This window comes from Nanorana parkeri, unplaced genomic scaffold (assembly GCF_000935625.1).
Source record: "Nanorana parkeri isolate BGI_ZX_2015 unplaced genomic scaffold, ASM93562v1 scaffold1720, whole genome shotgun sequence".
Classification (NCBI taxonomy): Eukaryota; Metazoa; Chordata; class Amphibia; order Anura; family Dicroglossidae; genus Nanorana; species Nanorana parkeri.
The window spans coordinates 225,533-239,577 of record NW_017307988.1 but is presented as its reverse complement, the minus strand read 5'-3'; the positions used below and the strand labels follow the sequence as shown (position 1 = coordinate 239,577).

At 42.7% G+C, this 14,045-nt stretch overlaps 1 protein-coding gene across 1 annotated transcript in view; it reads left to right on the top strand.

The window, feature by feature from the left end:
* Positions 1-4,700: 4,700 nt before the first annotated feature.
* Positions 4,701-14,045, top strand: part of IGDCC4 (immunoglobulin superfamily DCC subclass member 4) — a 57,035-nt gene continuing 47,690 nt past the window's right edge. The window contains exons 1-2 of the mRNA XM_018571269.1: positions 4,701-4,999; positions 13,464-13,605. Of these exons, the coding sequence (XP_018426771.1) occupies positions 4,942-4,999; positions 13,464-13,605 (200 nt within the window). The 5' untranslated portion in view covers positions 4,701-4,941. The remainder of the gene's footprint in view (positions 5,000-13,463; positions 13,606-14,045) is intronic.

The following is a 14,045-nucleotide window of genomic DNA, read 5'->3' as shown; positions in this document are numbered from 1 at the left end:
ATGGGAGCATAATAAACTATAGGTCAAAAAGAGGATGTATGATAAATATAATCTGATTTCAATGCTCTCCTGACAACATTGCAGTGTTTTGACAATACCGCCACTGCCGCTACCAGGGAACTCGGCTTGGTCACATAACACTTGTTTACTTTAAAGTGACATTAGGGCCTGGTTCACACCTGTACGTTTTGTAGTGCCTTCAACGCTCTATGAACGCTCTACAAAAAGCTCAAACATGAAAATCCCATTGTTTTCTATGGGTATGGTTCACACCTTGCCGTATTTCAGCCCGTCTGAACGCGCTACAAAACGGCCTACGCCTGAAAAGGTACATGAGCTTCTTTGGGGCGTTTTTGTCGTGCGTTTCCATTGGGATACAGCCACGTAGCCCTCGGAAACGCGCGCTTCTTTTACCGCGAATCGTGGTAAAAACGCGCGTCACGAAACGCGTGACAAATGCGCATTTTCGATACGCCTAGGTGTGAACAGAGCCTAAACCCTCAGATTTTTTAACATAAACCAATACTGTAATGTGTGCCGTACTGTAATCCATGGTAGTTTCCCTTCTCTTTGCTGCTCTTCCTTTTAAATCCTCATGTCTTCTCATGCTAGGGGAGAACTTCCCTTTGCAGCTCAGGGCCTCTTCCTGTAGTGCTGGCTCAGGTTACAAACCTATACACCGACACCATATATCCATTCCTGAGACAAGGCAGTCTGCTGCAAAACAGAAGTTCTGCCCAGCATGTGAACAGATACAGATTTAAAAGGAAGAGCAGAAAAGAGAAGGGAAACAGCCATGGATTACAGTAAGGCGCACATTACAGTATTGGTTTATGTTAAAGAATCTGAGAGTTTAATGTCCCTTTAAGTTTTTCATGGCCTGTAGGAAGATAGGCTGTCGGGTGACACACGGTCCTGAAATCTCACTCCTATCCGACTTTGTATTGCACTCACAAAGTTGGATAGAAGTGAGATTTCAGGACCGATCAGCTGTTCCAGGGCAGATCGGTTCTCCTGCACATACCATCTGCGATGCCAATCTGCCCGGGAACAGCTGAGAAAGCTTTGAATTCTACACCTTTTGCTGGTCACACCACATTTTTACCCCGGAAAAAAATGGGCGTGACTACGTTAGAATGTGTGACCACGTGACTGGTCATACATTCCACCGCCGAAAAAATGGATGTGATTACATTAGAATGCGTTATCACGTCCCCGGTCACACATTCTAACGCAGTCACAATCTGTGATAGAACACCGGCCCAGGTACCAGCTGGAGGTTATAGATGGCAGCGTTACATACTCTATCCCACAGGGGGACACCATGATAGGAAGAGGACCCTTCCTGGGGGTAAGTGCCATATCCTCTGTGTTATTTACTACTGAGCTCTGCGTTCTTTACTACTGAGCTTTGCATTCTTTGCTACTTATAGCTGAGTTCTTTACTATTGAGCTCTGTGCTCTTTGCTACTTAGAGCTGATGTCTTTACTACTGAGCTCTGCGTTCTTTGCTACTTAGAGCGGAGTTCTTTACTACTGAGCTCTGTGTTCTTTGCTACTTAGAACTGAGTTATTTACTACTGAGCTCTGCGCTCTTTGCTACTTAGAGCTGAGTTCTTTACTACTGAGCTCTGTGTTCTTTGCTATGTAGAGCAGCATTCTTTACTACTGAGCTCTGCATTGTTTACTACTTACTTCTGCGTTCTTTACTACTGACCTCTGCATTGTTTACTACTGACCTCTGCGTTCTTTACTTCTGAGAGCTGTGTTATTTACTACTGAGCTCTGTGTTATTTACTACTGAACTGTGCATTTTATATTTCTGAATTCTGTTTTATTTTCTACTGAACACTGTCAGGGCTATTCACAAAAGGGTGAAGAGTTTGGAGAAGGCAGGAGAAGTGAGCAATCTAGGACAACATAGCTGAACTGGAAAGTGAGCTGAATTGGAGAATTGTTTCCAAATCAGCTATTTTGGCCTAGATTGTTCACTTCTCCTGCCTTTTGTGAATAGCACTGTGTGTCCTTAATTACTGAGCTCTGCATTCTTTACTACTGAACACTATGTTCTTTACTATTGAGCTCTGCACTCTTTACTACTGAGCTCTGCGCTCTTTACTACTGGAGCTCTGCGCTCTTTACTTCTGAGCTCTGTGTTATATACTACTGAACTGTGTGTTATTTACTACTGAACTGTGTGTTATTTACTACTGAACTCTGCTCACTTATATGCATACTATGCATTGTTTACTTATTTACTGCTACCAAAATGACCTTAGCGAGTCAGTCTTATTTATGTTATATTATATTGTTCATGTTGTGTGACCTATGTAGGTGGGAGGTGAGGGAGGTTGAAGGGAGAGCCCACTATTATATTTTTGCCCATGGCCCACCAGAGTCTTGAATCAGTGTGTAGGGCATGCATGTGTATGTAAACGCGGAGGTGGCTTTCGAACAGAGAAATAAGACAATAAAAAAACAGTGTGATGGGCCGGAATAAGCACATCAGCATTGTGTCTGGGAGCACATATCAGCAGCTGTGCACTGTAGTGGAGCTGCTGATGTGAATGCAGCCTAAATGGTGGGCCGCGGTATGAACACGAACGAGTAACTGTTCTGTTCGAACTGCGATTTGGCCGAAATGGTCCTGCATGCAAATAAGCTTACAGGGTATCTATGGTCAAAAAATAAAAATATATGTGCTTCTGTACTGAATTTCCCACTCCTAATAACCATATTGATCTAGAACTTTGTAAACTTACCTATTGAAGATGCCCATAGGTTGGATTTCCTGAATGCTCTGACACAATTTCACTCAGCCCTGTGAATATGCACTTCCTTGTATCACAAACTCTAACTAACTTTGCCTTCTGAACTACAACTACCAACTTCTATATGTTATTAGGGGAGGGATAGAACATATGGAAATGCAATATAGAAAGACTAATTTATTTTTAGTTTTTGATCATAGATACTCTTTATATTACAATTCTTTTCCATATCCACAGTTACTTATTTCCAATCCATGGCCAGTAATGTACCAGTACAAACCAACTACTTTTAGATGTTAACCAAAGTGGAAAACAACCCCATTTACTGATGCAGCTTTGCATCTTCCTGTGCCAGTTCTACATTTTAAATTAGAGCTGATGTCAAACGTGTCATATGGTGTAAGCAGTAACTGTCATATATACTTATGCTTTATATTATAGAGTTAGAATTATGGGTATCGAAATAGATACTTAGATGAAGACTGAAGGCATAAAAAATGCTCATAAAGTTAATTTATATGCAAACACAAGGGAAGAGTAGATAAATAGCTGCTATGCACAGATGCACGCAATGATGAAATTTTCATGTATCTTAGTAACACATTACAACCTCATGGACTGCACACACTTCTCATTTAAGCTGAAAATTATTGGGCAAAAATGCAAAAACTGTCACCTGCCATGAAATACATCTTGTAATGTAGCAAGATATGCAAAACAGTGCAGAGTTTTGTTTTTTTTATTTTTGCCTTGACCATAAAAGATTGAAGCTTAACTCCGGGAACAAAAAAACGTAATGTAAATATATTCCTTGGTAGCCACAAAGGATAATAGGGATGCAACGATATCGCTTTTTTGCTATTGAGTATGAGTACCAATATTTTTTGTTCAGTACTTGCCGATACCGAATACCGATACCGCAAGTCCCATTAAAGAAGCCGGGCGGCGTGTAATGAGTTGCCGCACAGTTTCCCGACTAGCCAGGAAGCCGGCTCCATGCTACCTCGTCACCATGTGACGAGGAAGAATAGAGTCCGCTTTGTGGCGAATCGGGAAGCCAGGGGGGCGGGTAATTGTTGCCCGACTTCCTAATTGGCCAGCTTCCCGACCAATCACGACCAAGTGACAAGAGAGCATGGAGCCGGCCAATCAGGAAGCCAGGGGGGCGAGTCATTACCCACCTCCCGGCTTCCTGATTGGCCAGGAAGCCAGCTCCATGCTCCTTCGTGACGAGGGAGCATGGAGCCGGATTCCCAGCCAATCAGAAAGCTGGGCAGTGTGTAATGACTCGCCGCCCAACTTCCTGATACCGGAAATTCTGGTATCGGTATAGGCATTGGGAGCATTTGGGTGAGTACGAGTGCTCGCCCAAATACTCGGTATTGGCACAGATACCGATACTAGTATTGTACTGAAACAGAATTATCAGTTATCAAGAGACTGGCTGCTTAACCTCTTGCCGTCCGCCCGTAGTAGAAAAACGGACGGACGGCACTGTCGCATTGGCGGGTTGCCGTCGCCAGACGGCATTTTTTTTCTGCTCGCGCGCGCCCCCTAGCGGGCACGCACGGGCAGAAAAGACCCGTCCAATGCGAACACCCGGTACCGGGTGTTTCACATATAGGCGATCAGCGGGTCCATAGCCCGCCGATCGCCTATATGTGCTCGTTTGCGTCCGCAAACCCCTCACCTTGTTGGATGGGAAGGGGGTTTAACACCGCGGATGTCAACTGGTTAAAGAAAGATCTTTTGCATTTCAGTATATTGGGTAGGGTACAAAGTAAAAATGCAAATGCAACTTGTTTTCCCATTAATACCAATGTTCTTTAGTTTTTCCATTAATACAAATTTTTCAAAGCATATTTTGTGTGACATGATCAGCACTTTTCGCTACAGTTGGTAATGAGTCTGTTTATTTATTTTTGGCTCTCTTGCAGGAAAGAGCACCTGGTTAGACCTCAGCTGCCACCCTGGTCCCAATGACATTGTACTCCTGCCTGGACAGGAAGCCATTGTGCACTGCGACGTTGGTAACACAGAGAGAGACACCAATGTCACCTGGTGGAAGAATGGAGAGACACTAAACACAGAAAACCTCACTGTGCTTCCTAATGGAGGGCTGCGTTTATCACAAGGTGCAGGGTCAAGCGTCGAGGGAAGGTACTCCTGCATGTATCGGAATTCCTTTGGAGTTGTGAAGGGCAGAATGGGTACAATAAGACTAGCAGGTGGGTCTCAATAATTTTATTTTTAGACAATATTACTCTTATAGTTCCTTAAGTACTACTTCTTTCCCGATCCTGGACTTCCATTTCCCGCATTCACCCCCTTCACACATGTCCCCCCCACACCCATGCAACGCAACAGCCAGTTGATAGGCTGCTATTGCTTTGCCAGCAACATTAAGAAAGTATATGGAAACAGCAGGATCAACCAGGTATGTACTAAACTTGACAACTTGGATGATAGAAAGCTTCTGCCGCAAGGTTTAAAGCATAAAAATTGAATTGAACCATTAGGGATAGGCACCACACCCCCAATTAGAATTGTATACAAGAAAGATAAAGAAAAGCGGGGCTTTAAAAGTGTCCAAACCATACAATGGTTTGGACACTTTTAAAGCCCCGCTTTTCTTTATCTTTCTTGTATACAATTCTGCCACAAGGTACAGAACAAACTTTTAAGTATCTATACACATAAAAAAATGTGTGTTTAATGACAATTTAAGCACAAAATGCACAAACACATTTTCATGACCACCCAGAGTCCACCCAGCACTAAACAAGTGATAAAGTGTTTAGGTGTAACAATAATCTCCCACATAGGTTACATACATTTGTGTTACAAAAATCTGTACACCAAATTAAAGTAAAATAAGATAAAACTTTTTTGGAGTGGGGAAGAATTAGAACGTCTTTCAAATTTCTTGACTGTCTTTGTCCCTTGCAATTACTCACAGAGCGTGGGGAAATCACACCGACTGCATAAAAAACCTGCAAAGTCGATGTGTATTGTAGGAGTGCTGGACCCTTTGAGTGGACAAGAAGACGTAGTCCAAAGTCTAGATTTTTATTCTTAATTAAGGCAGCTCCCTGTCAACAGGGGTATCCCAAAGAGTCCCGGAGAAGTGTGGAGAGTTTTGGAAGGATGAGAGCGCCTCAACAATTGGTTAAGTCCAGTAAATGTTTTGATTAGAGGTGCACCGAAATGGAAATTTTGAAACCGAAATAAAAAAAATTGTCAGGCCGAAACCGATACAGAAATTTTTTTTATTTTAATTTTTTACAATCTTTTTAATATTTTATTTATTTTTTATAAACTTTTACATTTTTTTATATTTATGAATTCATTTTTTATTAAATATTTTTTTTTTACATTGCTTTTAGGGGCTTCGGGGAAATATTGGGGGTCTAAACAGACCCCTGATGTTTCCCTTTTAAAATAGAAAAAAAGATTTAGGACACAAAGTACTCAATCTCTTTTTCTGTCTCCCCTGTTATCAATGAACAGGAATGAGTGTTCCTGTTCATTGATAACATGAGAACATGGTATATTTACTATACCTACAACTATGAATGAACATGAGGTGATGCAGATCACTCCCATTCATTCATAATTGAGGATATAGTTGACATACCATGTTCTCAATTATCTACAAACACTCAGCGATCACTGATCGCTGAGTGTTTGTGCTCGCTCTCCTCTCTGACACGCTGTCACAGAGGCTAATCGAGCGGAGCAGGGAGGTGAGCTCAGCCTCCTGTGACAGCACTGGCTGTCTCCGCCCACACACCGCTCTGCCGGACTGTGATAGGCGGCTGAGCGCTGTGGGAGGAGAGCTCAGCCTCCTGTGACAGCACTGGCTGTCTCCGCCCACACACCGCTCTGCCGGACTGTGATAGGCGGCTGAGCGGTGTGGGAGGAGAGACGCCGGCCGCTCACATCGCTCTCGTCCTGCAGCATTCGGCCGGCTGTCACTTTCTTTTCTCCCCGCTGGAACACAGAGCAGCGCCCAGCGGGGAGAAAATAAACCAGGGATGCGCTGATATAACATAACTCTTTCGGCATTATGCCAAAAGTGCAATTTTCGGCAGATATGTTTTTCGGCGGCTGATATATCGGTGCATCCCTAGTTTTGATGAAAGTGAGACTTAACTCAGTAGTTTAATCTTATCAATACATTCACATACCCTACCTATTAACAACACTGAATCAGAGGTGATATAAGCTGTAGATCCTCAAATCATATCTGAACTGGTGCTGACACTGTCTTCCTTCTGGTGGGTGGCTACTTTTGTTCCCCATGGTCCCTGTGTGTGTTGTAAAGTAGCCACCACTCCAAGCTCATTCCTGTGATGGACTACAGTCTGATGTTTAGTTTACCAATTTGAATTGAGATTGTAGTCCATCACGGGGGCGAGTTTGGAGCGGTTTACAACACACACAGGGACCATGGGGAACAAAAGTAGCCCCCCTCCAGAAGGAAGGACAGTGTCAGCACCAATTCAGAGATGATTTGAGGATCTACAGCCGAGTGATACACAAATAAGATACATTTTTGTTAATAGTTAAGGTACTTGAATGTATTTTTAAGATTTAACTCCTGAGTTTAGTGTCACTTTAACAGGATGGAAAAGTAGAAGTCCTATGCGTTTCGGGGGCTCACATCTCCTAGTGTAGACACTGCTTATTCCCTGCTGCTACTCCACTCCCTACACGGTCCAGTTCCTCATGCTATATTGGCGATTTTAACTCATCATTTACACGTAGGTAGTGCGGTCACACTGGCGCCTGATCGCTAGGGTATACATTTTCTTTAGACAGTTACAGTCTAGGACAGATTTGAACTTACTATCAGCACACAAGCCCTGAAGAAGGGAGAGTGTGAAACCACAAAACGCATTGGATTTCTACCTTAAACCCCATTTAACAAAAGCCTTTACTGGACTTACAGTATCTAGTCATTGCTGCGCTCTCATCCTGCCATTACAACATAAAAATCCTGACAGAGGTCCTAAGGCATCGCGACTGAATCCCCTAGTCAAAAAAATGCTGCTGCTCAACTTTAAAATTATGAACCCATTCCCTACAGAATTAGGATTTACCTTTTTTACTGTACACACATTAATAAAAACCCAGAGTTGGCAGAAAAATGTAAGGCTAGTACCATGTGGAACATCCACCACTATAATGTTTGGATTTCTTTTATTAAATAGATGTTACATTTGCCCTTTTGTGTCCAGCCTTAGGGAGCCCTGACCATAATCGGATGCTAAAGGACACATTATGTAAAAGCTGTAAATGAAGTTTAAACTACACCCAATGTGTCCTTGTAAAGGCATTAACACATGCAAGGTAAATTGACTGGCGGTTAGATGTCAACAGCATAACTGACAAAGATTTATGAGCTTACCGATTGCAGTAATTGAACACAAATATCCCGACCTTTAAAACACAGAATTTGAATAGGAATTCATTATGAGGTGATGTACAATGTTAATGGTTTACTTTTTGTAATATTTCTGCTTTCAACAAAACAATTCTTGAGATCATTGTCCTATTATGATTGCGTTTGATACATGGCCTACTGACCTAGAGATAAACCAATGTCAGTCTTTCTCATACTCATCCTTTTTACTCCAGGGGAACCATTGAAATCATTTTTTGGTCTTGGGGAACCCTTGCCAAAACCAATTCATTGGTGGTCAGTGGGAAAATGCCCCTTATGTTGCTGTCTAGTAGGAAGCACAGGCGTAACTAGAAACCTCAGGGCCCCGCTGCAAGAAACCATAATGGGCCCCCTCTCCCAGACAGGGCCCCTTGTGTGTTAATCACACGTTCCCATGTGAATAACACACATTACCGCACAACACACCGATCATTTGTTATAGTCATTTGAATGGAACCCGAAACGCACCTCCAGGCCACAATGGGTTTGAGCGCAACGCATGGTACCGCAATACGTTTAAAAAAAATAATTGCGTTTTTTTAAAATAACCTCCAGGCAGCAATAATAACTCCATTTTCCCCGCAGCAATAATAATTTATTAGATAATAATAAATAGTAAGATAATAATTTATTATTGCTGCGGGGAAGGGGGGTAATTATTATTGCTGCCTGGGGGAGAATTGGTAATAATCAGGAGTTAATAAAAAATAACCCCCAGGCAGCAATAATAATCACCCTCCTTCCCCACAGCAATAATAAATTATCCTTGGGGTAGATTAATACTGCTGCCTAAGCAGATATTACTATTCATTATTAAAAAACTTCAGTATGGCTTTTTACTGTCTTTCCTCTCACCTGTTCCAGCTTCTCCCCCTCCTGATATCACTCTGCACGCTGAGGCAGATTGATAGCCACAGCACAGAGACGATCCTGTGCAGGCCGGCACTAAGAGTTAATTGTCGGCTGCCACAGCTCTCGGTATTCCTCCATGGCAGCTGAAAATGGTAAAATAGTCCCCTCTCTTCTGCTATCAGTTCAGCGGGGGATCCGGGGAGAGGGGGACCACTGTATATCAATATTAATTGGACTGGGACCAGCTGCTGTTGGTGTTGTTCATTACCGGGGGCCGGGCTCTACTCCTTTCTGTAGCGGAACACTAGGGCTCGGTTGCAAACGCGACCACTGCGACCCTGGTAGTTCCGCCAGTGGTGGAAAGAATTTCCACTCTACAGTGGTGCTCAGATTGCCACCCTTACAGACAGCTAAAAAGATAATTGGTGTCATGCACAGGGGCGTAACTAGAAATCCCAGGGCCCCATAGCACAACATTTTAAGCCCCCCCCCCCACACTAGAAACCCCCATTTTAATAGAAATATGCTGATCAGCACGTTTTTGAGCGTTTTTAATTGTGTTTCAGCTCTGAAACGCGACTAAAAACAGCCAAAAATGCTCTTTCAAAAATCGTGCTGAATCCACAGTGAAACGCTTCTGCCCTGGTGTGAATGGCGCCTAACACTTTACTGTAATACTTTTTATCTTGCTTTGCATGTAATGAGTCTATCTCATATATTAGTTTCACCTTTTAAGTTGCATTAGTGAAATAAATGAACTTTGCACGATATTCTAATTATTCGAGTTTCACCTGTAGTTGCAAGTAGGATTCGACCACTTGCACTGCTTTCAGTCTGTGGTATCACAAGCATCACATAATTTAAAGATTAAACATAGCACGCATCACAAAACCAAGCGCAGCACACCGGTTTATAATTGATCACCTTGATAGCTATTGCTGCAGCTGGATTCCTTGGTCATATTTCATATTTTATATTTTTATATTTTTTATTTTTATTTTCTTTGTATGTTGGGTTTTTTAATTTACTTTTAATTTAATTAATCAATTCTAATTTTTTATTTTTGCCATATATCCTAGCGCAACTATTTTGGTTACCACTTTACTGTAATACTGCCACACCAATGAGAGGCTGAGGAAAGGGGGATTATAAAAAAAATGAAGGAACGCTAAACTGTAAATAAGCGATTTATGTTATAAATGGTTTTTGCGCTGTGTTGGTGTTTGTGTTGTGATAAAATGATACAGGCGTATATTTAATTACAACACAAGGTATCACAACGCACGGCAATGCGTCACAAAGCTTTGCCATGCGCTGCCACAGTTAAATTTATGTTTTTTTACAAAAGAAAACAATCATGCACTGCGATGCGTTCTAACAACGCACTGCAGCGCATGTGCCTGGCACACACCACAATATGGTGCACGTGTATGTTATGAGTGTGTGGGGGAGGGGTTGTGCTTTTTTTTTAATTTACACAGTTTTCAATTTATTTTTCAATATGTATTATTATTTTACTGTTGGGGGGGTGTCGGGGAAATATTAGGGGTCTAAACAGACCCCTGGCATTTCCCTTTTGAAATAAAAAAAGACATTGAGGACACAGAGTCCTCAATGTCTTTTTCTGCAGCCTCAGCACTCAGTGAATGGGAAGCACTCAGTACAGAGGCTTCCCATTCATTCACAAAGTGCTGATAGTAAGATATTTACTATCAAGCAGATTCTCAATGGGGAAAAGCCTCTGTAGTGAGTGCTTCTCCCCATTGAAAAAATCATGAATGAACAGGAAGTGATGTAAATCACAGCCTGTTCATTCATATCTGGGGACACATAGTACTGTGTCCCCAGTTATTTACAAACACTGGAGTGATCAGACGATCACTCCAGTGTTTGTGCTGCACACGGAGGATCGGTAAATATCAATGATAGTTACCGATCCTCCGCTTGGCCACGCACAGAGCCGCTGTCATCCTGAAACTGACAGGAGGACAGCGTCTCTTCTCTCCTCCCCGCCTGCTGATCGATCACGATTATCAAGCGGCAGGCGGGGAGGAGAACAGAGCTGCTCTCCTTCTGTCAGTTTCAGGACGGCAGCGGCTGCTCCGCCATCCATTCTTTTTCGGATCCCCGCTGCCTCAGCCCATACAAACGGGGGAGAGCAGCGGGGATCCAGGGCCCCATAGCGACCGCATATCACAATCAAGCGGGTTGATGGGGAATGGACTGCAGCTGCAGAACTGTTGAGTAGGCTGTATGGGATTGGGTCAGTCAGGCGACTCCCTACACACTCAGTGCGATAGGAAGCCGTTCCACATCATGTATCCCAGCCTATGTTTAAGGGAAGTTAATTTTAGTGTGAACGGGGTCTGATGGGACTGTAGCATGAAACAGCTCGGGATTCTACAGATTGATATCACAGCAGACACTACCACAGCTCCTGGGCTCACTATAGCTAACAGCAATACCAGGCAATAGTTCAGCAGTATGTATTAATCCAATTATATATCATAGTCATGCAATGATACAGCAGTATGAATTGATGCAGGTATTTAGCTTTAGACAGGCAATCCTCCAGCAGTAGGAATTGATGCAGATTTTTAACTTAGACAGGCAATACTACAGCAGTATAGGTTCAGGCAACTGAACATGTAGTCCCATGTAGAGCCAGGGACCTGATACTTGCGGTTTAAGGTGTTAACCCCGAGAGAATGTCTTTCCCCTCCAAGGGCTGAGTGGCACTGTAGTGAGGAGCTGTCCGAGTGCACTGCAGGCTGAGCAGCGTGTGGGAGCCGGACTGGTTCAGTGGAGACAGTGGAGGCAATCGCTCAACGTTCCACATTGACTGAACGCCGAGTGATTGCCTTCACTGAGTTTATAAGACCCACGTCGAGCCCAGGGGGCGGAGCCCCGCGTGACGTCACGGCCGGAGCGACGCGGCGCCGGAGCGGCCGGGGGTGCCGAGGACGAGCCTGACACTGCATCGGTTTCTATGGCGGTAGTTCCGCCACTGGTCATGCAGCTGGTTATGCCAAGCCGCGTTGACCCCAGAACTAAGCAGGCACCTTCAAATGGGAGGTCAGTCAGCCACAGATCAAGGGACCTTGAGCAACCTCTGGTCGGAACCCAAAGGTTTCCCTGATCCCTAGTTGAGAATGGCCAATTAAGTACCCATTGCTTATACTTTTAGCAGACCATAGCTGTACTGCACCAGGCCATATCACTGCTGAAAATTTCTTTGTCTGTTAAGAAGGTGTTATGAGAACACCAATTATTCCCAGTGTAAAAAAGAATGTTCTAGCCATAACATAGGTATTGTGAATTATATGGACTCAGATTAAGATGAACCTGACTTTAGCAAAGTTGCAGTGTTTCCTGGATACCAGAAGCGATATAATTGATTAATTGATTGATTTTACTTTGGGCCTGAAAACAAGAATTAGTGTGCTACTAACAGTCAGCTATATTACTAGAGTTGTCCAACCAAACTGACAACATATACTGTATCTGTTCACTAGGGGTTACATTGTAACACTGTTTTTTGCAATGTTGTTACATTATACCCAAATGGGGTCTTGAATACACAAAAATCTAATTCAACACATCATATGCCAAAGACAGCATAGTGTCTACAGGGTTAATTTTACAAAGTCGACACACACACAAGCACACACTAAAATTCCTGCTGAATTCTACATCAACTGAGTGTAGGTCTCCATGATACTTGTCATGAGGAGAAAATAAGTTTATGTAGTGCTGCTCTCTCTTTCACATTCACTTTTATACTTTTAGCGGACCATAGATGTACTGCACCAGTCCATATCACTGCTAAAATTTCCTCCAATTATTCTGTTTATAACCAATTTGCAGAGTGATTTGCCCTGTGAATCTTACTGACTGTTTGTTCTGTGCGAATAGATGCAAAAAAGAATATTCTTAGATATACTGTATTTCTTTTCAGGTCGAAAGGTATGTAATGTAATACTGCTTTATGGCCACTAGATGGAACAAAGGATCATGGCAGATACATTCTTCTCAGCTCAATTTAGGGGCCAAAATGCAGAAATACATTACATAAATTCAATCTGAAATGAAAATATATCTAAGAAGAACATTTGTTTTTGCATCTATTTGCACATAATCAACATTCTGCAAATTAATTACAAATAGAACCCATAGTCTTGCCCTATAGTTTTGCACCAGACATTAAAATAGTTGAATTACAAATTATACACTAACATTCTTTTAATAGGCACACAAAAATGCTGACCACTCGCAGATCACATTACAGAATATTTACCTAGATAAAAGTTGGAATACATTTTAACCCAGGTCAGTGAAGCTTTACCTGCCATACCTACTGAACCTAACAGTAATATTATATTTTTCTCAAGGGCTGCCATCTTTTTACATGCATCCTGATCCTCAGATTGTACATCAGGGCAGCCTGGCAAGATTTGAATGTGGCATCAGTGGAACACCGCCAGCGCAGATCACATGGCAGAAAGGCCAGGTTCAGCTCCCTGCAAGCAAGAGGTAAGTAGTCTAGTATAGCACTCCATGAACATTGGCTTGAAGTAACAAAAACTCCACAGCACATATGCAGAAGTTTTGAATTGAGCTACTATAGTGATATTCCAAACAGATATTAAACATTGTATATTAAGCCCAGGTAAAGCTGGAGACCAACAGAATCTTCAACATGTATCACACACATGCACTCGATCATAGTGAATCACATGTGTGCAAAACATGTCCTTGTCAGCATCTAGCTTCATGTGAGCACAAAATATCTTTAGTATGCAGGAATTGCAGCCTTTATTTTCTGTTTTGGCTTTGTGGAATTCAAGAAGTCTGTAGCAGACATCTTTATGAATTCTGGTACACGCTCTGGCATGCCGCGCAACTAATTTATGTACCTGTCGGCAGCACATACATGAATTTGTCGCAAGAAGGCACGGCGGGTTCCAGCACTA